The sequence below is a fragment of the Micropterus salmoides genome, unplaced genomic scaffold (genome assembly GCF_014851395.1).
Source record: "Micropterus salmoides isolate LMB-PRFRI ecotype aquatic unplaced genomic scaffold, ASM1485139v1 Ms_hic_scaffold_2, whole genome shotgun sequence".
NCBI lineage: Eukaryota > Metazoa > Chordata > Actinopteri > Centrarchiformes > Centrarchidae > Micropterus > Micropterus salmoides.
In genome coordinates, this window is record NW_024041150.1 from 8564806 (window position 1) to 8591749 (window position 26944).

Sequence of the window (26944 nt, forward strand, 5' to 3'; positions counted from 1 at the left end):
CAATTCCTTATTATCAGGCTGCTCGAAAAAGTCCATTAAGACTCTTCAGCTGATCCAGAATGCTGCAGCACGTGTTCTGACAGGAACCAGGAAAAGAGATCACATTTCTCCTGTTTTAGCTTCTTTGCATTGGCTTCCAGTAAAATCCAGAATAGAATTTAAAATCATTCTTCTCACCTACAAAGCTCTTAATGGTCAGGCACCATCTTATCTTAAAGAGCTCATAGTACCTTACTACCCCACCAGAGCACTGCGCTCCCAGAATGCAGGGTTACTTGTGGTTCCTAGAGTCTCCAAAAGTAGACTAGGAGCCAGAGCGTTCAGCTATCAAGCTCCTCTCCTGTGGAACCAGGTTCCAGTTTGGGTTCAGGAGGCAGACACCATCTCCACATTTAAGAGTAGGCTTAAGACTTTCCTCTTTGATAAAGCTTATAGTTAGGGCTGGCTCAGGTGAGTCCTGAACCATCCCTTAGTTATGCTGCTATAGGCCTAGACTGCCGGGGGATTTCCCATGATGCACTGAGCTCCTCTCTCCTCTACTTTCTCTCCCTCTGTATGCAACCTCATCCCATTATTGCATGTTACTAACACAACTTCTCCCCTTTCTGGTAGTCTTGTGCTTTCTCGTCCCTCTCCTCTCTCCTCCTATCACTTCCTGCAGGTGTTTCTGGCTCTGGAGCTGTGGAGTCTGGATCTGTGGTTGCGGGTCACCTGCTGCCCCCGTGTTCCTGCTCGACACCCTCTGCTACAACGACTATTGTTACTAGTCCTATTGTTATTATTGTTATTATAATCATTACCATTACAACTGTTATCATTAACACTACTATAAATATCTGTACCATTTTTCATTTAGTCTATAGCAACATCACCTTTACTGTCTGTACCTCTGTGTGGATATTGTGTAGGCTGTCTCTCTCTCTCTCTCTCTCTCTCTCTCTCTCTCTCTCACACCCCCCAACCGGTGGAGGCAGATGGCCGCCCACCCTGAGTCATGGTTCTGCTCGAGGTTTCTGCCTCTTAAAAGGAAGTTTTTCCTTGCCTCTGTCTCCTAGTGCTGCTCTTGGTGGGAACTGTTGGGCTTCTGTAAATAACATCATAGAGTTCGGTCTAGACCTGCTCTTTTATGAAAAGCGCTGTGAGATAACTGTTGTTGTGATTTGGCGCTATATAAATAAAATTGAATTGAATTGAAAACTATCAACTCCTTTCTAACTCCGGCCGTTGCTGCTACCTCTGCTCCTACTGAAAACTGTGAGACGTTTAGGAACATTATTCCATCACACCTATTTCAGGAAGTCTTCAACACTATTTGCCCTCTTATTCTGGCGATAATTAACAGTTCCTCAACCAATGGCCTTGTCCCCTCTAGTTTTAAACATGCAATTGTGCAACCCCTTTTAAAGCAGCCTTGACTCCAGTGATCACAGCAGCTATAGGCCCATCTCCATGCTACCATTTATCTCCTGTTGTGGTGGCAGCCCGGCTGACGGAGTGTCCTGTTTAGTTATCATTCTGTTGCCTGCCTCTCTGTGTCTCCTCCTCACCCCTGCTTGTTCTCTCTCTCCCTCTCTCTGCTCCTGAGCCCGGCTGACGGTCCACACCTGCACCTCATCGGCAGCCTCCTCCGCCCGCCACACCTGCCAGCCATCATTCCACCCCTGTTAGTATTTCAACCACGGTTCTCCACACAATCTCCGCTTGATCGTGGTTGCTCCTGACCTGGTGCTACTGCTCTACTCAAGCCCCAGAGAATTCTGTAGAATCTCTATTTCCCTGTTCTCAGTTTGCCAGTCTTACCCTGTCTGTTCCCCAGGTTCACCTCCGTCCTCCGTCGCGTCAGCTGGGCTCGCCTACCTGACCTCTCCCCTCTGGCGTCCTCCTGGCTCCCCCTCGCCCCTCGCTCCTCGCCAGTCAGCCTGCCACCACACCCCTTCTGCCTTTCCTCAGGTCAGTTCTCCCGGTGCTTCCTCTTGGTACTATTTTTGAGAAGTACAATATTTTATATCATTGTTACGCGGATGATACACAGTTCTACATACCAGTTACACCTGACAGCACTCACTCTCTCTCTTAAACTAAAATTTCAGAGGTTAGCGGACAAGACGTGTGAAGGCCTCAATGGGGTAGCTGCCATTATAGACGATGTCTTGGAGCACAGGAGCAGCGCTCAGGTAGATCCTCCTGTTTCCTGAACCACACAGAGCGGACCAAGATGGTGATCCGCAACACGGCCGCCTCCGGAAGGTTCTCCAGCGACCCGAGAATCTCCCAGGAGGCCGGCGAGATCTGGGGAGTCCAACCCTCCTCCCTGAAGATCCCACAGTCACCTCCCGTACCTGAGGAGCAGGACTGCAGCCAAGTACCGGGTCAGAACCAAAACATTTAGCTGTGCTGGGGTTTCTGTCTCGCGGTCATGTCAGTCCCACTCTCAGCTCTCCTGCTGCTAAAGCTAACGTCACAACAGGACAGCTGGATGTCTGAGGACGTTACTGACACCAACATCACGGCTGGCGTCATGTAGTTTTTATAAACTCATCTTAGACACAGTCTTTGTGCTTCTGCTGCCCAACAGTAAGTAGACAGAACAAAACAACTTAAAACAAGAAATCTTTAATTCATAATTCAAGTCATAACAGGCCTTCAAACTGAGAAGTCATTTCAAAACAAGTCAGAAGTAAAAGAAAATGACACAGATGGTCAAGAATTGAGCTCAGTGCAGGATCAAACCAGAGGCGTCTTCACGTCTCTGATCGGCGTCTTCCTCGTCACGCCACAGTGATAAAAGTCACCAGTCTCCATGGTAACCCCGTGTTGGTGTGACGCAGAAAGACAAAGGAATGATGTGTTCATGCGAGAATGTTCGGTCCGACCGGGAAACCGTCTTCAGCCTTAATCCTCCATCGGTTGGTGAGCTGTCCTGAGGAAATCACTGCAACACAGAGCAGGTGGAACGTCAGAACCAGAACCAGCTGTTCTAAACACTGAAGTACAGCAGGTACCTGAGGATGTTTGGCAGCTCCGGGCTCCTGTAGATGAACTTGTGCTTGTAGGCCAGAGAGGAGGAGAAAGGGACGAACTGGACCTTGTGACCGCTGAGGCTCTTAGACTGGGAGGCCATGTTGTAGAGCTGCAGGAGGAGGGTGGGGTTAAAGTCTAATTTCTGTATTTAATTACTATAAAAAAGTATTGCGGTCTCGTAAAAGTCTAATTTGTTTAATAACTCGAGAATACTGAGGTCACAGTATTTCATTACTGTATAAAGTACTGCGTTCACAGTATTTAACTGAACCGGTCTCTTACCTTCTTGCCCAGGTGGAAAGGAACCACGCTGTCGTCCTCGGCGTGGAGGATCAGCACAGGACAGGAGATGTGATTCACGCTGCAGACAGGTACACATTACTGCGTTACTGTCAAAGGTCAAGGAGCGTTCTGAGGTTCAACAGCTCTCATCACTAAAGGTCAAAGGTTAGTGAGTGTTCTGAGGTTCCGCAGTTCTACATCACTAAAGGTCAGTGAGCGTTCCACTAAAAGATCTTTAAGGTTCTGAGGTTCCACAGTTCTACATCACTAAAGGTCAAAGGTCAGTGAGCGTTCCACTAAAGGATCCTTAAGGTTCTGAGGTTCCGCAGCTCTCATCACTAAAGGTCAAAGGTTAGTGAGCGTTCTGAGGTTCAACAGCTCTCATCACTAAGGTTAAAGGTTAGTGAGTGTTCTGAGGTTCAACAGCTCTCATCACTAAAGGTCAAAGGTTAGTGAGCGTTCTGAGGTTCAACAGTTCTACATCACTAAAGGTCAAAGGTCAGTGAGCGTTCTGAGGTTCAACAGCTCTCATCACTAAAGGTCAAAGGTCAGTGAGCGTTCTGAGGTTCTGCAGTTCTACATCGCTAAAGGTCAAAGGTCAGTGAGTGTTCTGGGGGTTCCGCAGTTCTACATCGCTAAAGGTCAAAGGTTAGTGAGTGTTCTGAGGTTCAACAGCTCTCATCACTAAAGGTCAAAGGTCAATGAGTGTTCTGAGGTTCCGCAGTTCTACATCACTAAAGGTCAGTGAGCGTTCCACTAAAAGATCTTTAAGGTTCTGAGGTTCCACAGTTCTACATCGCTAAAGGTCAAAGGTTAGTGAGCGTTCTGAGGTTCCACAGTTCTACATCACTAAAGGTCAAAGGTTAGTGAGCGTTCTGAGGTTCCGCAGTTCTACATCACTAAAGGTCAAAGGTCAGTGAGCGTTCCACTAACAGGATCCATAAGGTTCTGAGGTTCCACAGCTGTACATCACCAAAGGTCAAGGAGCGTTCTGAGGTCCCACAGTTCTACATCACTAAAGGACAAAGGTCAGTGAGCGTTCTGAGGTCCCACAGTTCTACATCACTAAAGGTCAAAGGTCAGTGAGCGTTCTGAGGTTCCACAGTTCTACATCACTAAATGTCAGTGAGCGTTCCACTAAAAGATCTTTAAGGTTCTGAGGTTCCACAGTTTTACATCGCTAAAGGTCAAAGGTTAGTGAGTGTTCTTAGGTTCCGCAGTTCTACATCACTAAAGGTCAGTGAGCGTTCCACTAAAAGATCTTTAAGGTTCTGAGGTTCCACAGTTCTACATCGCTAAAGGTGAAAGGTCAGTGAGGGTTCCACTAAAAGATCTTTAAGGTTCTGAGGTTCCACAGTTCTACATCGCTAAAGGTCAAAGGTTAGTGAGTGTTCTGAGGTTCCACAGTTCTACATCACTAAAGGTCAAAGGTCAGTGAGCGTTCTGAGGTTCCGCAGTTCTACATCACTAAGGGTCAAAGGTCAGTGAGCGTTCCACTAAAGGATCTTTAAGATTCTGAGGTTCCACAGTTCTACATCACTAAAGGTCAAAGGTCAGGTCAGAGGTTACGTACTTCTCATCGCTGGCGAAGCGGATGTTGTTGGCTGTTATGGCGTCCAGGAAGAACCAATCGAAGCCGGGCAGGTACCTGTACACCTGAAACGCACACAGACACACTGAGTACAACAAACACACACACACCTGCGGCGCTGTGACCTGTCAGCTGGGCGTTACCATGGCGAAGGGGTGGCTCCGCGCCTCCTCCCTGATGTTGGTGAACGGAGACTCTAAGATCAGAGCGTCGGGAGGACTTCCTGGAAGTGACATCACACAGGTGTTAGTGATCACCTGCGGGCTCTGAACCGATTACTGATTACTGAGTGATCATCGATCAGCTGATTCTGAACCCAGGTGTGTGTGTCTAACCTCTGTCACACAGCCGTCTGACCAGGTTGGTGGCGACTCTGGAAACACAAAGATTTAAGTACAACTGGACTGAGTGTGTGTGTATCTGTGTGTACTTGTGTGTGTGTGTGTGTTACCCCGTCCCCAGAGAGTGTCCCCAGATGTAAAGCGGCGTTTTGGCGTCCAGCCGCCGTTTCAGCCAATCGTAGATGAAGAGAGCGTCTGATGTCATCCCCACCTCTGATGGAGAGCCCTCTGAGTCGCCCCAGCCTGAACACACACACACTCACTCAGGTGAGTCGGTCAGCTGACAGCAGCTCTGCAGGTGAACGTGTGAATGTTTCTCACCTCTGTAATCAAACGTGACCACATGGTGTCCCAACGAGCTGAGGACCTGAAGGAAGACAGGCAGAGGACAGGTGAGACAGAGAGACAGACAGGGGAGACAGGACAGGTGAGACAGAGACAGACGAGACAGAGGACAGACGAGACAGAGGACAGGTGGGACAGAGACAGATAGATGAGACAGATAACAGGTGGAAAAGGCAGGTGAGACAGAGGACAGGTGAACAGAGAGACAGGTGGGACAGAGGACAGGTGGGACAAAGAGGACAGGTGGGACAGAGAGACAGACAGGTGAGACAGAGACAGACAGGTGAGACAGAGAGACAGACAGTGAGACAGGTGGGACAGAGAGACAGGTGGGACAGAGAGACAGACAGGGGAGACAGAGGACCAGTGAGACAGATAGGTGAGGCAGAGAAACAGATAGGTGAGACAGAGAGACAGACAGGTGAGACAGGAGAGGTGAGACAGAGAGACAGACAGGTGAGACAGGAGAGGTGAGACAGAGAGACAGACAGGTGAGACAGGAGAGGTGAGATAGAGAGACAGATAGGTGAGACAGAGACAGACAGGGGAGACAGAGAGACAGATAGGTGAGACAGAGACAGACAGGGGAGACAGAGAGACAGATAGGTGAGACAGAGACAGATAGGTGAGACAGACAGGGGAGACAGAGAGACAGACAGGTGAGACAGGAGAGGTGAGACAGAGAGACAGACAGGTGAGACAGGAGAGGTGAGACAGAGACAGACAGGTGAGACAGGAGAGGTGAGATAGAGAGACAGACAGGTGAGACAGAGACAGACAGGGGAGATAGAGAGACAGATAGGTGAGACAGAGACAGACAGGGGAGACAGAGAGACAGATAGGTGAGACAGAGACAGACAGGGGAGACAGAGAGACAGATAGGTGAGACAGACAGGGGAGACAGAGAGACAGATAGGTGAGACAGACAGGGGAGACAGAGGACAGGTGAGACAGAGAGACAGACAGGGGAGACAGAGGACAGGTGAGACAGAGAGACAGACAGGTGAGGCAGAGGACAGGTGAGACAGAGAGACAGACAGGTGAGGCAGAGGACTGGTGAGACAGAGGACAGGTGAGGCAGAGGACTGGTGAGACAGATAGGTGAGGCAGAGAAACAGATAGGTGAGACAGAGGACAGGTGAGACAGAGAGACAGAGGACAGGTGAGACAGAGGACAGGTGAGACAGAGAGACAGACAGGTGAGACAGAGGACAGGTGAGACAGAGAGACAGAGAGACAGTTGAGACAGATGACAGGTCGGACAGACAGGTGGGACAGAGACAGACAGACAGGTGGGACATGAATGAAAAGTCTCCCATTTCATATTTACACATTCAGCCTGTCAGCAGCTCGTCATGAAAAACATGCAGCCCAGTCACGCTCACATCACGTCCAGCTGGTAACTAGCAGCTCCATCAGCGCGACTTCAGTACGACAGATCAGTTTAAAGAGAGATCAGTGCAGTAACGCAGCTCACGGTGTCTCACCCGAACCTGACAGCTGTCCTCATGTCCTGGCTGACGGGATTTCAGTGTTTCTAAAGACCAAATCTGAGCTCTGATACGGCCTGAATGAGGAGCTGAAAATGTTACTGCAGGACAAAAAGGACGGCATATTTGGACTGTTAAATACTTGTGTTTATATTTTATTGTTATTTTACAGTTTATTGTTTATATTTCGTTGTTTATTTATATTTATTATTTTACAGTTTATTGTGTATATTTTGTTGTTTGTTTGTTTTATTATTATTATTTACATTTTATTGTTTATATTTGTTGTTTATTATTTATATTTTATATTTTACAGTTTATTGTGTATATTTTGTTGTTGGTTTGTGTTTTATTATTATTTACAGTTTATTGTTTATATTTGTGGTTTATTATTTATATTTTGTTATTTTACAGTTTATTGTTTATATTTTGTTGTTTATTATTTATATTTTAATATTTACAGTTTATTGTGTATATTTTGTTGTTTATTATTTATATTTTATTATTTTACAGTTTGTTGTGTATATTTTGTTGTTTGTTTGTGTTTTATTATTATTATTTACAGTTTATTGTTTATATTTTGTTGTTTATTATTTATATTTTAATATTTTACAGTTTGTTTATATTTTGTTTATTATTTATATTTTAATATTTTACAGTTTGTTTATATTTTGTTGTTTATTATTTATTTTATTATTTTTACAGTTTATTGTTTATATTTATATTTTATTGTTATTTTACAGTTTATTGTTTATATTTTGTTGTTTATTATTTATATTTTATTATTTTACAGTTTGTTTATATTTTGTTGTTTATTATTTATATTTTATTATTTTACAGTTTATTGTGTATATTTTGTTGTTTGTTTGTGTTTTATTATTATTTACAGTTTATTGTTTATATTTTGTTGTTTATTATTTATATTTTATTATTACAGTTTATTGTTTATATTTATATTTTATTGTTATTTTACAGTTTATTGTTTATATTTTGTTGTTTATTATTTATATTTATTATTTTACAGTTTATTGTGTATATTTTGTTATTTGTTTGTGTTTTATTATTATTTACAGTTTATTATTTATTTTAATATTTTACAGTTTATTGTGTATATTTTGTTGTTTGTTTGTGTTTTATTATTATTATTTACAGTTTATTGTTTATATTTTGTTGTTTGTGTGTGACACTGTCAGCAGTGAAGCGTATTAGCGTCTGCTGCCCCCTGCTGGTCTCTGCGCTGAGCTGCACGTTCACCAAAGAGTTCACCAGGATTCTTCTCTGGGACCAGTTGTCAGGTAAAACCTGAATCTCTGACACACTGACAGCTGGAACAATAACTGCTCATTCTGCTTTCTAACTTAAATGAAATATTTCTCTCATTTATATATTTTTAAGTCGTTATCTTACACAGAGTTATTTAATAAAACCCTCCAGAGACCAGGAGATCAACGGTAAGGAAACACGTAGGAAGATGTGTTTTTCTCTGAGTACTTTTACTGTTGGTCCTAACGTACAGGAGCAGAAAACACAAGTACTCAGGTAAAGTACAAGTACATGTAGGTGTTAGTGTGTGTGCTGACCTTGTACAGCTGGACTCTGTGGTCTCCTCCTCTGCAGAGAAACAGGACGTCAAAGGTCAGACACATCGACAGGACGCCGCACACAGAGGTCAAAGGTCACAGGATGACTGACAGGTGTGTGTGTGTGAGGTCACCTAGTCCCTGCGTTTCCATGGAGATAGAGGATGACCTTGTGGGCGGAGCTAAGCGTGGCGTCGTACCAGTCTCCTTGTTTCCCCTGAGCTTCTCTCCACATCTGAGCAGGAACCGTGTGCCTGGAACACACACACATTACCCATGATGCACCTGGCTCACCGTGCGTCAGGAGCAGGTTACATACCTCAGATACTGCTAACGAGTAAATATATACATTATGAGTACATGTACACACTTTAGTACTCCCTCTACTGTTAAATACCTCAGATACTGCTAACGAGTAAATATATACATTATGAGTACATGTACACACTTTAGTACTCCCTCTACTGTTACATACTCCAGATACTGCTAACGAGTAAATATATACATTATGAGTACATGTACACACTTTAGTACTCCCTCTACTGTTACATACCCCAGATACTGCTAATGAGTAAATATATACATTATGAGTACATTTACACACTTTAGTACTCCCTCTACTGTTATATACCTCAGATACTGCTAATGAGTAAATATATACATTATGAGTACATGTACACACTTTAGTACTCCCTCTACTGTTACATACCTCAGATACTGCTAACGAGTAAATATATACATTATGAGTACATGTACACACTTTAGTACTCCCTCTACTGTTACATACCTCAGATACTGCTAACGAGTAAATATATACATTATGAGTACATTTACACACTTTAGTACTCCCTCTACTGTTACATACCTCAGATACTGCTAATGAGTAAATATATACATTATGAGTACATTTACACACTTTAGTACTCCCTCTACTGTTACATACCTCAGATACTGCTAACGAGTAAATATATACATTATGAGTACATGTACACACTTTAGTACTCCCTCTACTGTTACATACCCAGATACTGCTAACGAGTAAATATATACATTATGAGTACATTTACACACTTTAGTACTCCCTCTACTGTTACATACCCCAGATACTGCTAACGAGTAAATATATACATTATGAGTACATGTACACACTTTAGTACTCCCTCTACTGTTACATACCCCAGATACTGCTAACGAGTAAATATATACATTATGAGTACATTTACACACTTTAGTACTCCCTCTACTGTTACATACCCCAGATACTGCTAACGAGTAAATATATACATTATGAGTACATGTACACACTTTAGTACTCCCTCTACTGTTACATACCTCAGATACTGCTAACGAGTAAATATATACATTATGAGTACATGTACACACTTTAGTACTCCCTCTACTGTTACATACCTCAGATACTGCTAACGAGTAAATATATACATTATGAGTACATGTACACACTTTAGTACTCCCTCTACTGTTACATACCCCAGATACTGCTAACGAGTAAATATATACATTATGAGTACATTACACACTTTAGTACTCCCTCTACTGTTACATACCTCAGATACTGCTAACGAGTAAATATATACATTATGAGTACATGTACACACTTCAGTACTCCCTCTACTGTTACATACCCCAGATACTGCTAACGAGTAAATATATACATTATGAGTACATGTACACACTTTAGTACTCCCTCTACTGTTACATGTACTCTGAGGATGAAAGACAATAAAGTGAAACGTGTCTTACAGAGTGTATTCAGAGTACTTTTACTGCAGTTTGATCTTCTACCTGAGTACTTCCTCCCCCTTCAGGCAGTGGATTAGAGTACATATTAATAATGACAGATGGGGGAGCAGAGAAAACTACAGTACTTCAGAGTAGATTTAGGGTCAGATTCACTAAAGCTCTGCCGGAGTGAAAACGTGTGCAAACTTCAGCTGATCCACTGACGGCGTGCAGCAGTGACGTCTGTCAGAAGGTCAAGATAGCACCTGTTGTTCATTTACTACTTTTGCCTTAATGAGTCTGCAGTTTGGGGCGTAACATGCAAATATATTTATTTACTTCACCGACGGGATCTACCTAAAGGCAGTTTCACCTGAGCGCAACAGCCTCTGTGTTTCATACGTTAGACAGGAAGGTGCCAAGTGCTGCTGTTATTGATGCGAGAAGGAGACACGGCCGTGATGGAATATAATATTAGATAATATTATTCTTTATCCAAAATATACAAATACAATTATTTTATTTATTTGATGAACTATATGAATAGAATTTGTTTTTTTGCCCTTCAGCTTTGGCGATACTGTTGTATTAACATTCACGCCAATAAAGCAAAGTTTCCACCGGACGACTTTTCTCCGTGAGATGGAAGACTTTAGAAAGTTGCGTGGCGCTGCGGCGAGCTGCAGTACTGCATCACACATAAAATCCATCCAGCCAGAGGGAAGGATCACCAGCTGTTCACAGGGCGCCGGTCGTCACAGCAACACAACCCGTAGTACACGTCTCAGAGGGAATGGGGCGTTGAGGCGCACGGGGCAGGGACAGGAGGTCACGGAGCGGACGGTCGTTCCCTCTGGCTGGATGAAGCTCGATCCGCTGGCATTTCCTGCCGTCGGGTTCGTTCCAGCATACTGCATCTGTTTCTGCCGGGGTTTCCCAAAGCAGCTTTTCAGTTTTTAGTGCAGTCTCAGGCAGGACGGGCAGGTACAGACGATTTCCACTGAATGGAACAAACCAAGGTTTTCACGCTGCTTTCCCTCCAACTCTCCATGGCGGAAACCATTAAAACACGCAAAACCCTCGTTTAAATACCGCCACCTCCGTTGTGTTTGCTCCTGTTGTCATCTACGCAATAATTCTTAGTAAATCACCCATAACAGGAACTAAAAGGACACATGCAATATTTTAGAATACACATGCGATTTAGCACTCTTTATTTTGGATCAGTGAATCGCCCAAAGTGTATTTGTACATGTAGTTACCAGACTCCGATCCTCAGGCCCGGCTCAGACTCCAGGTAGAAGTTGTGTGTGTGGTTCAGTCCCTGGTCCAGAGGTCTCTGCAGGTCGATGAAGTACGGCATCCTCACTGGGGGGGGGGGGGGGGTCACAGACAGGTCACATGACACATCTAATCTCCTGCTGTCAATCACCCGCTGTCCCCGCCCACTTCCTGTTCTCTCAGATCCCGGCTGACCTTTGACCCCGCTGACGTCACAACACCAACACCTTCGTTTTAAGTTATTACTGCAGTAGGAGCAGTACCATGCCCCTGTAGTAGTAGTACTAGTAGTATTATTCCTCAGTACTGCACAGCAGGAAGTATTAACCAGCAGCAGTCTGACTGACGAAGCTTCATGTTCACTCGTTTCTTTCTGTTCATATTTTCTGACGCAGAACGTGTTCGGGGAAAATCTTTACTGCGACTCCGACTTCTCCAGGTGAATCAGCGCCCCCTGGTGGACACACTGTTTTTATTTATTATTGATCAGCTGTTAGCTCATGTCAGCTGATCTATGGGGTCCTGGTTCCCCCACATGATCCTCATCCTGTCACCGACCCTGAACAGCAGACTGGGACAGACGCCTCCATGACCCGTCTGAGACGGAGGTCAGGGTTTCCTCTGATCTACTGCTGCTACAGACAGGGGGTGTCGTCAGTAACCAGGACCAGGACCAGGACCAGGATCATGAGGTGGTGAACAACATTTAAACATATCAATAAGAAAATATTACAAACTGAATTAATATCAGTGATTTTGATGCATCATGAAAATACGCGTACTGAAATATTCAAATATATGTGTGAATATTTATGGGGACATTTCACAGTACCTGTACTACAACAGCCGGATACTCTTTAGTAAGGGAGAGTACACAATGGACGTACTGTTGCAGTACATGTACTGTAAGGTCAGACCGGTCGTTAGTGACGGAGGCTCCTCCTCCTTTCTAAACTGACCGGTGTTACGCAGAGTTCTGCACTCTCCTCCTACAGGATTCACTCGGAGTACTCTACACGTACTATGAGCGTTTACACTTAATATTTACGCGGCGGCGTCTGAGAGGAGCGGACGAGACCTGCTGACGTCTCAGCAGGCTGCAGAAGTCAGCACAACACCGGACACAACGTATATCTGACTCCGCCCACACGGCGAGCGGGCGCCCTGTAGCTGCTGAGCTGCCTGAAGAGAGGAGCCGCTAAGCCCCGCCCTCTCTGAGACAGAGAGGACAGAAGCAGCCGGTAGACACCTGAGACGCCCCCCAACAGGTGCTGACACTCTGACCCGATGATGACCCTGCAGGGTCAGAGGCCTCGTCCTGAAGGGGCACACGAAGGTCCGGTTTCCACTCACCGAAGTTCAGGAAGACGAGTTTGGCCTGGATGGACGGACACAGCTTGATGATGACGGGGACGGAGATGTAGACGACCAGCAGCCACAGCGCCGTCCTCTTCAGCTTCCCCAGCAGACCCAACCTGAGGACAGAGACCCGGGTCAGTCAGTTCAAGTCCAGATCTACAGTTCAGCTCTTTATCTGCTCAGCCTGACAGCTTAGAAAATGAAGGTGCAATCTGAGCGCGCTCGGTGCAATCTGAGCGCGCTCGGTGCAATCTGAGCCGCCACAGGAGCCGTTCATCAAGCAGAGAGTCTGCATCCAGCTCTTTAAAGTTTAAAGACCAGGACCTGGACTTTCACCAGCTGGTCTCAGCTCCTAGGGTATCAGGATCATCATGATGGGGGACAGAGTACTCAGATCATGTGTTTAAATACCAGTAATACTACGTAATAATACTCAGCACAAGTACAACTTCTGCATTTAAAATCCTACTGTAAAAGTACATGAGTATTCATAACAATGTGTACTTCAACAAGTATTTCTGCAGGGAGGAATTAATTACTCTGTGACCAGGACCTGAGGGGGACCGGGACCTGAGGGGGACCAGGACCTGAGGGGGACCAGGACCCAGAAGCTAATACTAAAACTGTGACTAAACATTTACTTATACTGGACTTAAGTACAAACTAGAAGTACCTGTACTTTACTCGTACTTCTACTCCATCTCAGACATTTTGACTTTACACAGTCAGAGTTTATAAAGTTCAGCTGGTCCTTCAGTGGACGAACAAACACTGAGTTGCCATGACAACATTTCTCGCTGCTTCATTTCCAGTCGATTAAAGGAGGAAAGAATCAGCTGATGGATCCAGAATGTAAATAATCAAACTAAAGAGTTCAACCTCAACAAGCAGAGCAGGAAAATCCTGATTTACATGAACGCATCACAATGATAATAATAATATATGATAGTACTACATTTTGTACTTTTAATACTTCAAGTACATTTTCCTGATTATACCTTTACTGTAGTAACATTGTCAGTGCAGTACTTTTAGTATTTTTACAGTGAGGTGTTAGTACTTGTACTACAGTAAAGGCTCTGAGTACTTCCTGTTGATGTCTCCGTGGAAATGACCAGTAGCAACAACACGTCGTCTCAGTGTGAACAGGACCAGCGGTCCAGAGACCTTTCTGAGCCGCCGCGGACAACAACAGGAGTTCTGTACTGGGCCGGTCCAGGCAGACCGGGACAGACGCCTCCATGACCCGCCTGAGACGGAGCTGTTCACTTCCTGTTCAGTCTCATCAGACCAAAGCACAGACTTCTAAAACTCATCTTTACCTTTCCAGCGTTGACGGGCAAACCTCGGCCCGGCTGTGGGGCGCCATGAAGAGCCCTCGCAGCTGAGACATCGACTCCACAGGAGGCCGGCTCAGCGACTAATTTCCTCTCCAGAGTTCTTGACATCTTGCGCTTAGGACCACGGCCGGTTCCTCCTTATCACGAGCACTATCTTCCGCCCGAGGTCAGGACCGACGTCCTCCGTCTCCGGCACGCTGAGCAGAAGTAGTCTTTCAGTCGCCTCTCCATGATGTGTTCAGGAGCCCTGTTCCTTCTATGCTGACTGAACGCTCAGCTGTTCTTTGGAAGCCGATTGGTTAATTAGGCACCAGCTCATTTTTCACTGACTGATATAAAACCAGCCTAAAATCTGTTTTCTGTTCCAAAACGTACCAAAAGCTTCCGAATGAATTCTGGTGAATGTTTGATTTAATCAATGCTGCAAGCAGGAAGATGTTCCTGAGGGCGAATCATTTTGGTCTTTAAAGCTCCTGAAGGACAGAGCGCCCGTCCTCCAGCTGCACCTGAACGCCTCGCACTGACGTCACATGACAGCAGCGCATGGCGTCCAGGTGAACCATCGGCTAGAGGACAGAGGACATCCGTCTTATCAAGATAACAACAGGTCAGCAGCCGCTGACAGACAAACGTCACGGTCAGCCCTGAGATGCACCTGCAGAGGTCAGGAACCTGACGGGACCTGAACGCAGCATGAAGGACCAGTTCACTTCTGGACGGTGGGACTATGCTGAACCCCAGAGACATCAGGACCGGGACACAGCTGGGAGTCCAGACTCTCAGACCTGATAGGTAGAACGACAAGCGGAACGACAGGTAGAACGACAAGCGGAACGACAGGTAGAACGACAAGCGGAACGACAGGTAGAACAGGTAGAACGACAAGCGGAATGACAGGTAGAAAACAGGTAGAACTACAGGTAGAACGACAAGCGGAATGACAGGTAGAAAACAGGTAGAACTACAGGTAGAACGACAAGCGGAACAAGCAGAACAACAGGTAGAACGACAAGCGGAACGACAGGTAGAACGACAAGCGGAACAAGCAGAACAACAGGTAGAACAACAAGCGGAACAAGCAGAACAACAGGTAGAACAACAAGCGGAACGACAGGTAGAACGACAAGCGGAACGACAGGTAGAACGACAAGCGGAACGACAGGTAGAACAACAGGTAGAACAACAGGCAGAACAACAGGTAGAACGACAGGTAGAACGACAAGCGGAACGACAGGTAGAACGACAAGCCGAACGACAAGCGGAACAACAAGAAGAACAACAAGTAGAACGACAAGCGGAACAACAAGCCGAACAACAGGTAGAACGACAAGCGGAACAACAAGAAGAACAACAGGTAGAACGACAAGCGGAACAACAAGCGGAACAACAGGCAGAATGACAAGCGGAACAACAAGCCGAACGACAAGCGGAACAACAAGAAGAAGAACAAGAAGAACAACAGGTAGAACGACAAGCGGAACAACAGGTAGAACAACAGGTAGAACGACAAGCGGAACGACAGGTAGAACAACAGGTAGAACAACAGGCAGAACAACAGGTAGAACGACAGGTAGAACGACAAGCGGAACGACAGGTAGAACGACAAGCCGAACGACAAGCGGAACAACAAGAAGAACAACAAGTAGAACGACAAGCGGAACAACAAGCCGAACAACAGGTAGAACGACAAGCGGAACAACAAGAAGAACAACAGGTAGAACGACAAGCGGAACAACAAGCGGAACAACAGGCAGAATGACAAGCGGAACAACAAGCCGAACGACAAGCGGAACAACAAGAAGAAGAACAAGAAGAACAACAGGTAGAACGACAAGCGGAACAACAGGTAGAACAACAGGTAGAACGACAAGCGGAACAACAAGAAGAACAACAGGTAGAACGACAAGCGGAACAACAGGTAGAACAACAAGAAGAACAACAGGTAGAACGACAAGCGGAACAACAAGAAGAACAACAAGAAGAACAACAGGTAGAACGACAAGCGGAACAACAAGAAGAACAACAAGAAGAACAACAGGTAGAACGACAAGCGGAACAACAGGTAGAACAACAGGTAGAACGACAAGCGGAACCGGCGGGCAGAAACACTTTGTAAACCTTATTTTGTGTCAAAGTCTTTCTCAGCAGCACTCAGCAGAACCAGCAGGAAAATCTGCTAGCGTCGTGTTTCTGACCCGGTGGAAGTCCAGTTCTGGCTCTGTCCCCTTTCAGCTGCTCGGAGGCGGGACCTGCCTAAAGGACTTGTTGTAAGTCAGCCACGGTGGCCGCAGACCGCTGGAAGCTTTTGCTGTGAGGAGCCCCTTCAAACGTTCCCTGAAAGTGCTGCTGCCACACAGAATCGGCCTTCTGCGTAGGTCTGGGTCCTTCTCCGGGCTCCCTCAGGTGCGAGAAAATGAGGCCTTTCCGTTGAAGAAGATCAAGACCCGCCAGATTGTCAACTGTCTCATACAGATGTTTTCCAGAGTCGGAATCCCAAAGGAGATCATCACAGATCAAGGCACCAACTTCACTTCAAGTTTACTAAAAGAGGTGTACAGCATGCTGGGAATTCAAGGTGTGAAGACCAGTCCCTACCATCCACAAACAGATGGTCTCGTTGAGCGCTTTAACAAAACCCTCAAGTCCATGTTGAGGAAGTTTGTGAATGACTCTGGGTCAGACTGGGACCAGTGGCTCCCATTCTTGTTGTTTGCATACAGAGAAGTCCCACAAGCATCAACTGGATTTTCACCTTTCCAGCTGCTTTATGGACACTCAGTAAGGGGTCCAATGGATGTCTTAAAGGAGGCCTGGGAGGGTCCCATGCCACAACAGCAGTGCAGTGAGCTCTCATAAGTGTTGAAGATGAGAGATAAACTGGACCAGTTCCAAGAGCTTGCCAATAGTAATCTGGCTGAAGCACAAAAGCGACAGAAGCAGAGTTATGACAAAGCTTCTAGGAGGAGAGTTTTACAGGAGGGCCAGCAAGTTCTGCTACTGCTGCCAACGTCTGACAGTGGTCTCCTTGCCAAGTGGCAGGGGCCATACAAGATTAAAAAAAAGATGGGCCCGGTCACATATGAACTCTTTTTGCCAGACCGCCGGAAAAAGCATCAGGTTTTCCATGTTAATCTGTTGAAAGAGTGAGTAGACCAACAAGAGCAGTCTACAACCCTGTGGGCACGCACAGTGATTGATGAGGAAGAGCTTCAAGAGCAGTATTTTCCCTCTTCAACTGGGACTCCAGTTCTTCCAGATCTAGGCCATCTTACAGCAGTTAAACGCCAGGAGTTGAAAGTCCACATGGCAAAAGAGCTCTTCAGTCTGAAGCCAGGCTGTACACATCTTATTAAACATCATATCCATCTTTATTCACCAGAACAGCCGCCTATCAGGGACACCACCTGCCGCATTCCAGCCAGACTTGTTCCTGAACTGAAGCAAGAAGTGGAGGAGATGCTAGCTACAGGAATCATTGAGCCTTCTCGCAGTGAGTGGTGTAGCCCTGTGGTGTTGGTGCCAAAGAAAGATGATTCTAAACTGAGGTTCTGTGTCAACTTTTCAAAGTTGAATGCTGTGTCTGCATTTGATCCTTATCCAATGCCAAGGGTTGATGAACTGATTGAGCGCTTGGGGAAGGCCAACTTCCTAACGACCCTTGACCTCTGCAAAGGGTACTGGCAAGCGCCCCTCACCGAATCTTCAAAGGATTTAACAACTTTCAGAGTTCCAAGTGGCCTGTTCAGATTTAGAGTGATGCCATTTGGTTTACATGGAGCACCGGCAACATTTCAGAGGCTGGTGGATGAAGTTTTGAGAGGAGCGGAGGACTATGCAGCAGCCTACATTGATGACATTGTAATTTTCAGCCGGACCTGGGAGGAGCATCTGCAACATCTTGCCAATGTCTTTCAACGCATCCAGAGTGCTGGTCTAGTCATCAACGCGAAGAAGTGTCATATCGCCAAGTCGGAGGTGGAGTACCTTGGCTATGTGATTGGAGGAGGAGGCATCCGTCCTCAGGTTGGAAAGGTAGAGGCGATTGCAGCTTCATCGCTACCCAACACTAAGAGGAGGCTAAGGTCATTTTTGGGGTTAGTTGGCTGGTATCGTCGACTTATCCCTAACTTCTCATCAAGATCGGCTGTACTAACTGACATGACTGGCAAAACCAGCCCAGTAAAGGTTAAGTGGACTCAAGAAAGTGAGAATGCTTTCAAAGACTTGAAAAACTGTCTATGTCAAGAACCTGTATTGCAATGCCCAGATTTCACTCTTCCGTTTACTGTGCAGACAGATGCTTCAGGAGTAGGTCTCGGAGCTGTGTTACTGCAAGGTGAAGATGGAAACCAGTTGCCTGTCCAGTATATCAGCCGAAAACTCTTCCCAAGGGAAAAGAGGTACTCAACTGTTGAAAAAGAAGCTCTAGCTACTAAATGGGCTTTAGACACCTTGAAATATTACCTCATTGGCAAAGAGTTTGTTCTTGAGACGGACCATCGTGCTTTGCAGTGGATCCACAAAATGAAAGACACTAATGCTAGAATTACTAGATGGTACTTATCACTTCAGCCTTATCGTTTTCAGGTCCAGTATAGACCAGGGATGAAGAATGTCATTGCTGACTTCCTGTCCCGTGACTCTGAGGAGTAACGGTCTTAAGGGGGGGGTGACGAAGTGGGTTTGCTCACCACTTGTCCCATACAGGCCATGACTTTCTAGTTTATACATACATGTTTATGTTTTTTGGTAACTTGTCATAGCTTGTGTAAAAGTGCACCACTTACTATTCCGGGTTGTTTGTGTTTGTATTATGTTACAGGCGAGTGCAAAGCAGATGATAAGTTAGAGTAAACACATAGTCATAAGTTAGTTTCAGTTCAATTTTATTAGGTTGCAAGTTTAAACTTGGTTTAATTGTTTTCCTGTGTTAATACTTACAATTGTTTGTTCCTTTGTTTAGTTCCACCATGCAGGATAATTGTTTGGGGAGGGGCCGGCCTAAGTATTTCCTGTTTTATAGGAATAGGGTGGTCATGGATGACATCACCGGGCCAAACCAAGTAGAGGGTTTTCTTTCTTTATAGGAATGTTTTTCTTTTGGTTGTTTTTGAGTATTATGAATAAATGTGTGAATAACCCTGACCTGTTTTGAAGGCAGTGGGAGCGGAGTGAACTGATAACGAAGTTCCAAATATTAAGAGATTTCTAGATATAGATGTTGTGGAGTAGATCAACCTGCATCAGAATGGGATGGGCTGAAGCAGTTGGGTGTGAATTGACCACCATATATAAACAGGGGGAAAAAAAGGTGGTGAGGGTGTGCTGCTGTGAACACGTGCCTCGTGTTAGTGTTGCTAGAAGTTTGATGCGTTATTTTTCTTATTTTGGATTGAATTATCCACGTACTGCCGACCATGGTCAATAAAATAATCACTTCAGTAAACATATGATGTTGGAGTCTGCCTACCTACCACCTTCCTAGCCACTCTGGCCAGGCTACACCGCAGTGTGTGTAGAGGAGGAGCACAGAGCAGGAGCTGTGTGTGTGTAGAGGAGGAGCACAGAGCAGGAGCTGTGTGTCTGTGTGTGTGTGTAGAGGAGGAGCACAGAGCAGGAGCTGTGTGTGTGTAGAGGAGGAGCACAGAGCAGGAGCTGTGTGTCTGTGTAGAGGAGGAGCACAGAGCAGGAGCTGTGTGTGTGTGTGTGTGTAGAGGAGGAGCACAGAGCAGGAGCTGTGTGTGTGTGTGTGTGTAGAGGAGGAGCACAGAGCAGGAGCTGTGTGTGTGTGTGTGTGTAGAGGAGGAGCACAGAGCAGGAGCTGTGTGTGTGTGTAGAGGAGGAGCACAGAGCAGGAGCTGTGTGTCTGTGTGTGTGTGTGTGTAGAGGAGGAGCACAGAGCAGGAGCTGTGTGTGTGTGTGTGTGTGTGTGTAGAGGAGGAGCACAGAGCAGGAGCTGTGTGTGTGTGTGTGTCTGTGTGTGTGTGTGTGTGTGTAGAGGAGGAGCACAGAGCAGGAGCTGTGTGTGTGTGTGTGTCTGTGTGTGTGAGTGTGTGTGTGTGTGTGTGTGTGTGTGTGTGTGTGTGTGTGTGTGTGTGTGTGTGTGTGTGTGTGTGTGTGTGTGTGTGTGTGTGTGTGTGTGTGTGTGTGTGTGTGTGTGTGTGTGTGTGTGTGTGTGTGTGTGTGTGTGTGTGTGTGTGTGTGTGTGTGTGTGTGTGTGTGTGTGTGTGTGTGTGTGTGTGTGTGTGTGTGTGTGTGTGTGTGTGTGTGTGTGAGTTATGTGAGAGTTTTGTGATCTGTTGCACCTTTATAGTGTAACAACAGCACGTTATAGCAAGTTGCTCATGAGTTAATAATAACAGAAGTTATAAAAGTTTCTGAACCAATAACAGCCTGACAGTAAGCAGATTAGTAAAGAATGGTGATGACTGCTGGATACAGAAAAGGTAGTGAAGCTGAAGCAGCATACTAAGGTATTATAACAGTAAAGGTCATTTAGTACAGAAAACATTTTTTTGCTGGAACTAGCATACTAATGTAGATATAGAGCACAGGTGAAACGCAAAGGCAAAAACAGAAATTGCTGCATCTAACAAAGGTTGCTAATTTGTGGAAATATAAGAGTACAGTGGAAACAGTTGGAGTACTCTGCAATTATTTTCGTCCAGTAATAACTATTTTTAAGTGAATCTGCGGCTGAAGTACCAAAAACCCAAAGGAGTTAAACAGTTAGCAGGAGGATTTAGTTAATATGTATGGATAATGTAAAGTAGGTGTCACTGGAAAATAAATAAATAATAAAGAATAGAGAAAGAATAACAATAATACTAAAGGATAGTATAAGACTTAAAATAAAATTAAAACAGACCTTGTACATGAGATTCAAACCAAGGATCCTCTCATTTATAGATTGCTAGCTGATAGCGGCAAGAATGGTAAAGGAAGGTGGAATGTGGAGCCCAATGGAGCTTAAAATAGGGCAACACCCAGATTGTAAGAAACAAATTCAGGATTGTATGAGGAAGTGGCACACGAGAGCATCTGTCCCAGGCGCAGGGCCGGGTTCTTCACCCTTGCCCCGCCATATGGCGACTGTGGGTCTGGCCCCTGAGGGGGCACAGTACCTAGAGGCGGGTCTAACAGCCGGAGCAGTCGAGACCGTCCTGAGCTCCAGGGCCCCGTCCACACGGAGGATGTACGGCCTGAAGTGGAGCGTTTTCTCCACTTGGTGTAGGGAGCGGTCGGTGGACCCTGTTACCTGCCCGGTGATTCAGGTACTTGAGTTCCTCCAGGACCGGTTCTGCTGGTCTTTCCCCTTCCACCCTCAAGGTGTACGTGGCAGCTATTTTCCACACCCCTCTGAGGGAGGGGTCCTTGGGGAAACTTCCCTTGGTTGTATGTTTCCTCCGTGGTGCCCGGAGGATGAGACCTGCGACTCGGTCCAAGGTTCCCACTTGGGATCTGGCAGTGGTTCTTGGGGCGTTGGCTGAGGCCCCCTTCGAACCCCTGGAGTCAGCTGAGGCTAAGCACTTGACCCTCAAGATGGCCTTTCTCCTTGCTATCGCCTCTCTGAGGAGGGTGGGGGATCTCCAAGCACTTTCGGTTTCCCCGCAAAGCCTGGAGTTTGCCCCGGGGAATATTAGGGCTATCCTGCACCCTCGTTCAGGATACATCCCTAAAGTGCCTTCTTGTGCGGCAGGGTCCACAGTGCTGCAGGCATTTCATCCTCCACCTCATGTGACGGCGGAGGACGGGAGACTTCATCTGCTCTGCCCTGTCAGAGCACTGAGTATTTACACTCTGAGGTCCTCCCGTTGGAGGAAGGCTGACCAGCTGCTAGTGTGTTTTGGGTCTCCCAGGGCTGGGCTCCCTGCATCCAAACATACTATTAGCAACTGGATTGTTCAGACTATTTCCCTGGCCTATCAGGTGCGCGGTTTGCCTTCACCTGTGGCTGTGAGGGCTCATTCTACCAGAGGCATGGCGGCCTCTCGAGCCCTCCTTTCCGGGGCCTCTTTGCAGGATGTTTGTTTAGCGGCTGGCTGGGCCACTCTGCACACATTCATTCGGTTTTACCGTCTTGACCTTCCTTCGTCACCTGGCACTCGTGCGCTCTCCTCTTAGTAGTGCCACTTTATTGCACACTGGGGCAGGCGGGGTTTTCGGCACGGTTTCGTGGGTATCTCGTTCCCATAGTGTCGTAACCGACGCAGTTCGAGTTCCCTCGAAGGGGAACGTCTCGGGTTACGTATGTAACGAGACACTGCGTCGGCCTGCCGCACCTCTCTCCCCGCCTGAAGCGCCTGCTTCATAGTTTAAGCTAATGATGAGTGTGTACAGGTGTGCTTTATACTCCTCCGGTTATTCCGTCACACCTTACCGTTCTAGCAACAAACCAATAGGATTGGAGTGATTTCATTCACGTTCAGACCTGCTTCGCCTAGAGGCGTTCCCATAGTGTCGTAACCGGCGCAGTGTCTCGTTCCCCTTCTCGGGGAACCAGGGTTACATACGTAACCCGAGACGTTTGTTAAGGTAGTCAAAGCCAGCATAACTGGTTTGAGATTAATTCATTAAGGACCGAATGCACGCAAAAACTGAGATACAACATGTATCTGTCATACAGAATGAGCACTTTTCACTGTGGAATACTTTTAGACCTTTTACTTGAGTAGATTTTTGAGGACTTTAATTGTGGATTTGGTATTTCTCATCTTTTAAGTAGAGGAAAATTGTACTCTATTTAAAGACAACCAGTGCTTCACTATTAATTTTAGCTGGATGGCACAGCGGCAGTGTTGTTGCCCTTTGAACAGCAGTAGCAGGGTTCAAATTCAGCGCAGGGCCTCCAGCATGGTTCAGGCATAGACAGTAATGTGATACGAACATCTCCCCAGAGCTCCCACCGGCTTTTTAGGAGCTATAAGCAAGACATTGATGAAGTGAAAAGGATACAATGATTGGATCTCAGCTGCTGCTTTCATTTATCCTGTTGTGATCTCAATTCAGTATCCATTCAGTATCTCTCTTCATCTCATCCATTTCTCCTAAGGGGTTTAGGAGCAACAATTCAGATTGCAGTGATCTCAAAAAGATATACTATTGAGATCTTAGAGTTTTCTCAAGAGTTAAAGAAAAGACTATTCAGAGCGAAAGATTTTTCTTCTGTGAGATTTTGAAAGGAAATTGAGATATCGACATTCTTTACATAACTTTTAATAAGATTGATCCAATGATGATTCACTGAAAATTTGGTGGCAATCGGAGTCACGGCCGAGGAGAAGATTCAAATTCAAAATGGCGGAAAATACTCTAGGCGGACTTTAGTGGTCCCAGAGGCTTTTTGTAGAGCGCGTTGAGCTGCACTGGTGTTCATGTTTCTCACAGGAATTTGAGCCGGCGCCATTTGAGCTCTAAAAAAATAGCATTGGATAGAAGTCTATGGAGGATTGAAACACATGCATTAGATATGCATTAGCACACACACTCACTAGGCTACATCAGATACATTAACATATGCATCACAAAAGAAAGGATATTATTTAGAGCGAGTAATGAGGGAATAGCAGAAGAAATTGTTACGAATCAAAAAGATATCTACACAAAAAACGTTGGTTTCAGAACATGAAAATGTGTTAAATGTGGGAACATGGACAGAAAGAAAATATAATATAAATGGTAATTTCTTAACTGTTGGTTCACTGTCTCCTTAGTTGGTTATTTGTTTGCATAAACATTCTTTTGATAACTTTTGGTAAAATAGTTCCTTTAAACTGGAGAAAAAGTAAGCTGTCTGAATGATTTTTGTTTCATTCTAGTTTCTTGGTTGTGTGGCTTGACAATTAACTGTTTTCTTCTTTTTCGAGGCATGAAGACCATCCAAATTCCAAAATTTCCAGAAATTAAGTGTTTGCTCGCAGTGAGTGTGTGATGGCTGTCCTGAGAGGCACACAGCAGTTACAGTTAAATGGTAAAAACCAGAAGAGAAAAGAGAAATCAACTGCAAAGGTGGTCACAGGAGGGAGCTGTGGCAGCAACATATGTGGTAACAGCACAACTAAATAGTTAAAGATAAAATAAAAGATCTCAGTTAAGAGATAGAGAAAGCTCAGAATAAAGGGAAAATAGGGAGAAACAGTTTGACCAACAGGTAGATAGTACTGACATAAGATATAGCCTTTAGTAAAGGAAAAGTAGTCAGAGACGGAATAATGAAAGAGCCCATCCTGTTAGATAAGGTCTAAATAGATATACCTCCAGATGAAGAAACGTACGGAGCAAGTGGAAGAAAGATAGAAGTAAGAGCATTTAAGGGCCAGTACAGGCAGAAGAAGAAGAAGGAAAAGAATTAGGGTCTTTAAAGGGTTGAGTTAGGATAAAAAGGAGAGATGGAAAAAGAAAGGCTATATTAGAAAGGGAGGAGACGATAGATAGATAAAACAACAACTCCCAAACAAAGAAGTGAAAAGTTAAAACAGGTGGCAGAAAGACAAAAGATCTGCCTACAGACCAAGATACCTGCAGAGCACAACGAACCATGAGACAAGACGACAGCGAGACAGAGCTACAGTGGACAAGATGGCAGCTCTGAAGTTTCATGAAGAAGGCGAGAGAGCAGCTAAAAAATAGACACAGCAGAATCTGACTGTGAGGAAGAGAGGGAGGTGATACAGGAGGCGTTCAACAGAGAGGCGTGCCAACCTGATGCATCACAGGCCCAAGCCCACCTCCACTGACGTCAGCGTCTTCCCAACGCTGAGGACGCAGCCAGTCAGACCACATCTATCATCTACAGTCGAATCATAAAGAGGACAACACCACCTTAAAGACTGTGAACCTAACAGCACAAAGTTTAAAAGGTCAAGAAGGCTTCACTGTGAAAATGAACTTCAGCCAAAATGCTCTCACATGAGACCGAGTGCTGACAGGAACATCACCAAGGAAGAGCTTTCTGTCTCACCATGACCAACTTTACAAATGGTCAGACTGTCAGAGGCCTTGAAAACTGCAACATCTGCTGAAAAAGAACTGTTTGAAGACCTCACAAGAGTTTGGGAGCAGGAGTGTTGATAATTTGTAGGAGAAGAAAAAATAGAAAGACTGGGGAAGAAAAAAGAAAATAGAGACTGATGTTAGATCCAAGACTAAGGTTAGCTCAGGAGCTATAAAATAGCAAGATATGTCATTAATAATTGATTAGTTTATAACTTTGCTGTCCTACTCTCCTCCAGCAGCCACCTGTTACTAAATTCCAGCAAAAAAGGGATCAGAACGTCAGGGAATGTTCATTCTAAAATTGGGAAATGCATTTGTTGTGTTTTTAAACAGAGTATTAAGAATAAGGGATCTAGTGGGATTATTTTATATTATAACTGTTAGAGATCACTGTCTGCTCTGGATTTGTGCAGAGGAACAGCCAGCGCAGAGCTCCTTGGTGTAGCAGATACAATGACAGGCAACCTTCAGGCTTGATTTTAAAAATGCGGAAAGGAGAAGCCTCATTGAAGCCTTTATAAAGCAATTTCAGCAGCACGTTGCTACTGCATGCTTAAATTAGATGAGTGTGAGTCTTAAATCATGATCGACCTTTGTCATGTATTCCACAGGAACAACCAAGCAACTGTAATGATAACCTGTTTTCTTTCTGTTTTTGTAGGTAATATTAGTAGGAAGTATGGAAGAATTGTAGTGCACTAATGAACAATTGAGTTTTATTTCAAGATTTACTATTTGTACGTCCAATAGCAATGTAATTCAATACACAGATATACAGGAGGTTAGAAGGGTTAAATTGCAAGCAAATATAATATCTAGGAAGCAAACTCATGTTGAAAAAGATTGATGTTTTTCCAAACTACAACAAACAGTAGGATAAAGCTCACTTATTGGTAATAGTAAGATACAGATAAGCAAGGTAAATAATCCTTCACAGCCAGTCAAAGACCAGAGGAGAGGCAGACGTAGCAGCAGGCAAGATCAAGAACGACCTGTAGAGACAACTCTGACTATCACCAGCTATGAGTCCAAATTAACCAGCTAAAGGAAGAACAAGACTGACTCTACAAACATCTGAGTGCCCTCAAATTGGTACCCAGCCTGATCCCCACAGAAACCTGAGTGCCAAAAAGAGTTCCACAGTACCACGGACTAAACTTTCAAAATGGACATCATACATGTTTATCGGACATTTTGCACCATTCTGAAGTGTCACATGAATGATTGTTGAAACACTGTTCTGTCTGGTTACTGTATTGTTACACAGAAAGTTCACTATGCAGCCTGTGATTGTTTTGATATATGATGTGTGCCTTTCAACACATTAGCTTGGTATGGTTGTTAGCTTGCTAAAGTAAATAAGAAAGAACAGCTCATATTGTTTGTTTCACGAGTGCAAACCATTTACAAGGTATGTCTCACTATATTATAGCACGTATAGGTAGTTTAATATGTTAAGCTCATTTAAAGGGAAACTCATTTAAGCGTAATAAGGAGGACAGAGGAAATCCTTGTTAAATATGTTAGCAACAGACATGATTGATGATTATTTCACAACATGTAAACACTAATTTGGGTA

General features: G+C 45.0%; 1 protein-coding gene across 1 annotated transcript; it reads right to left on the reverse strand.

Annotated features, from left to right (window-relative positions):
- Window positions 1-2597: 2597 nt before the first annotated feature.
- Window positions 2598-25304, reverse strand: LOC119911329 (lysophosphatidylserine lipase ABHD12-like). The gene is made up of 14 exons (XM_038730171.1): window positions 25279-25304; window positions 24889-24957; window positions 13025-13146; window positions 11653-11758; window positions 8785-8904; window positions 8651-8681; window positions 5557-5602; window positions 5346-5478; window positions 5230-5267; window positions 5038-5117; window positions 4877-4959; window positions 3304-3382; window positions 3003-3130; window positions 2598-2932 (listed from the first exon to the last, which is right to left on the reverse strand). The coding sequence occupies exons 1-14, from the start codon at window positions 25302-25304 to the stop codon at window positions 2893-2895; spliced, it is 1101 nt and encodes a 366-aa protein (XP_038586099.1). The 3' UTR covers window positions 2598-2892.
- Between the last annotated feature and the right edge of the window lie 1640 nt (window positions 25305-26944).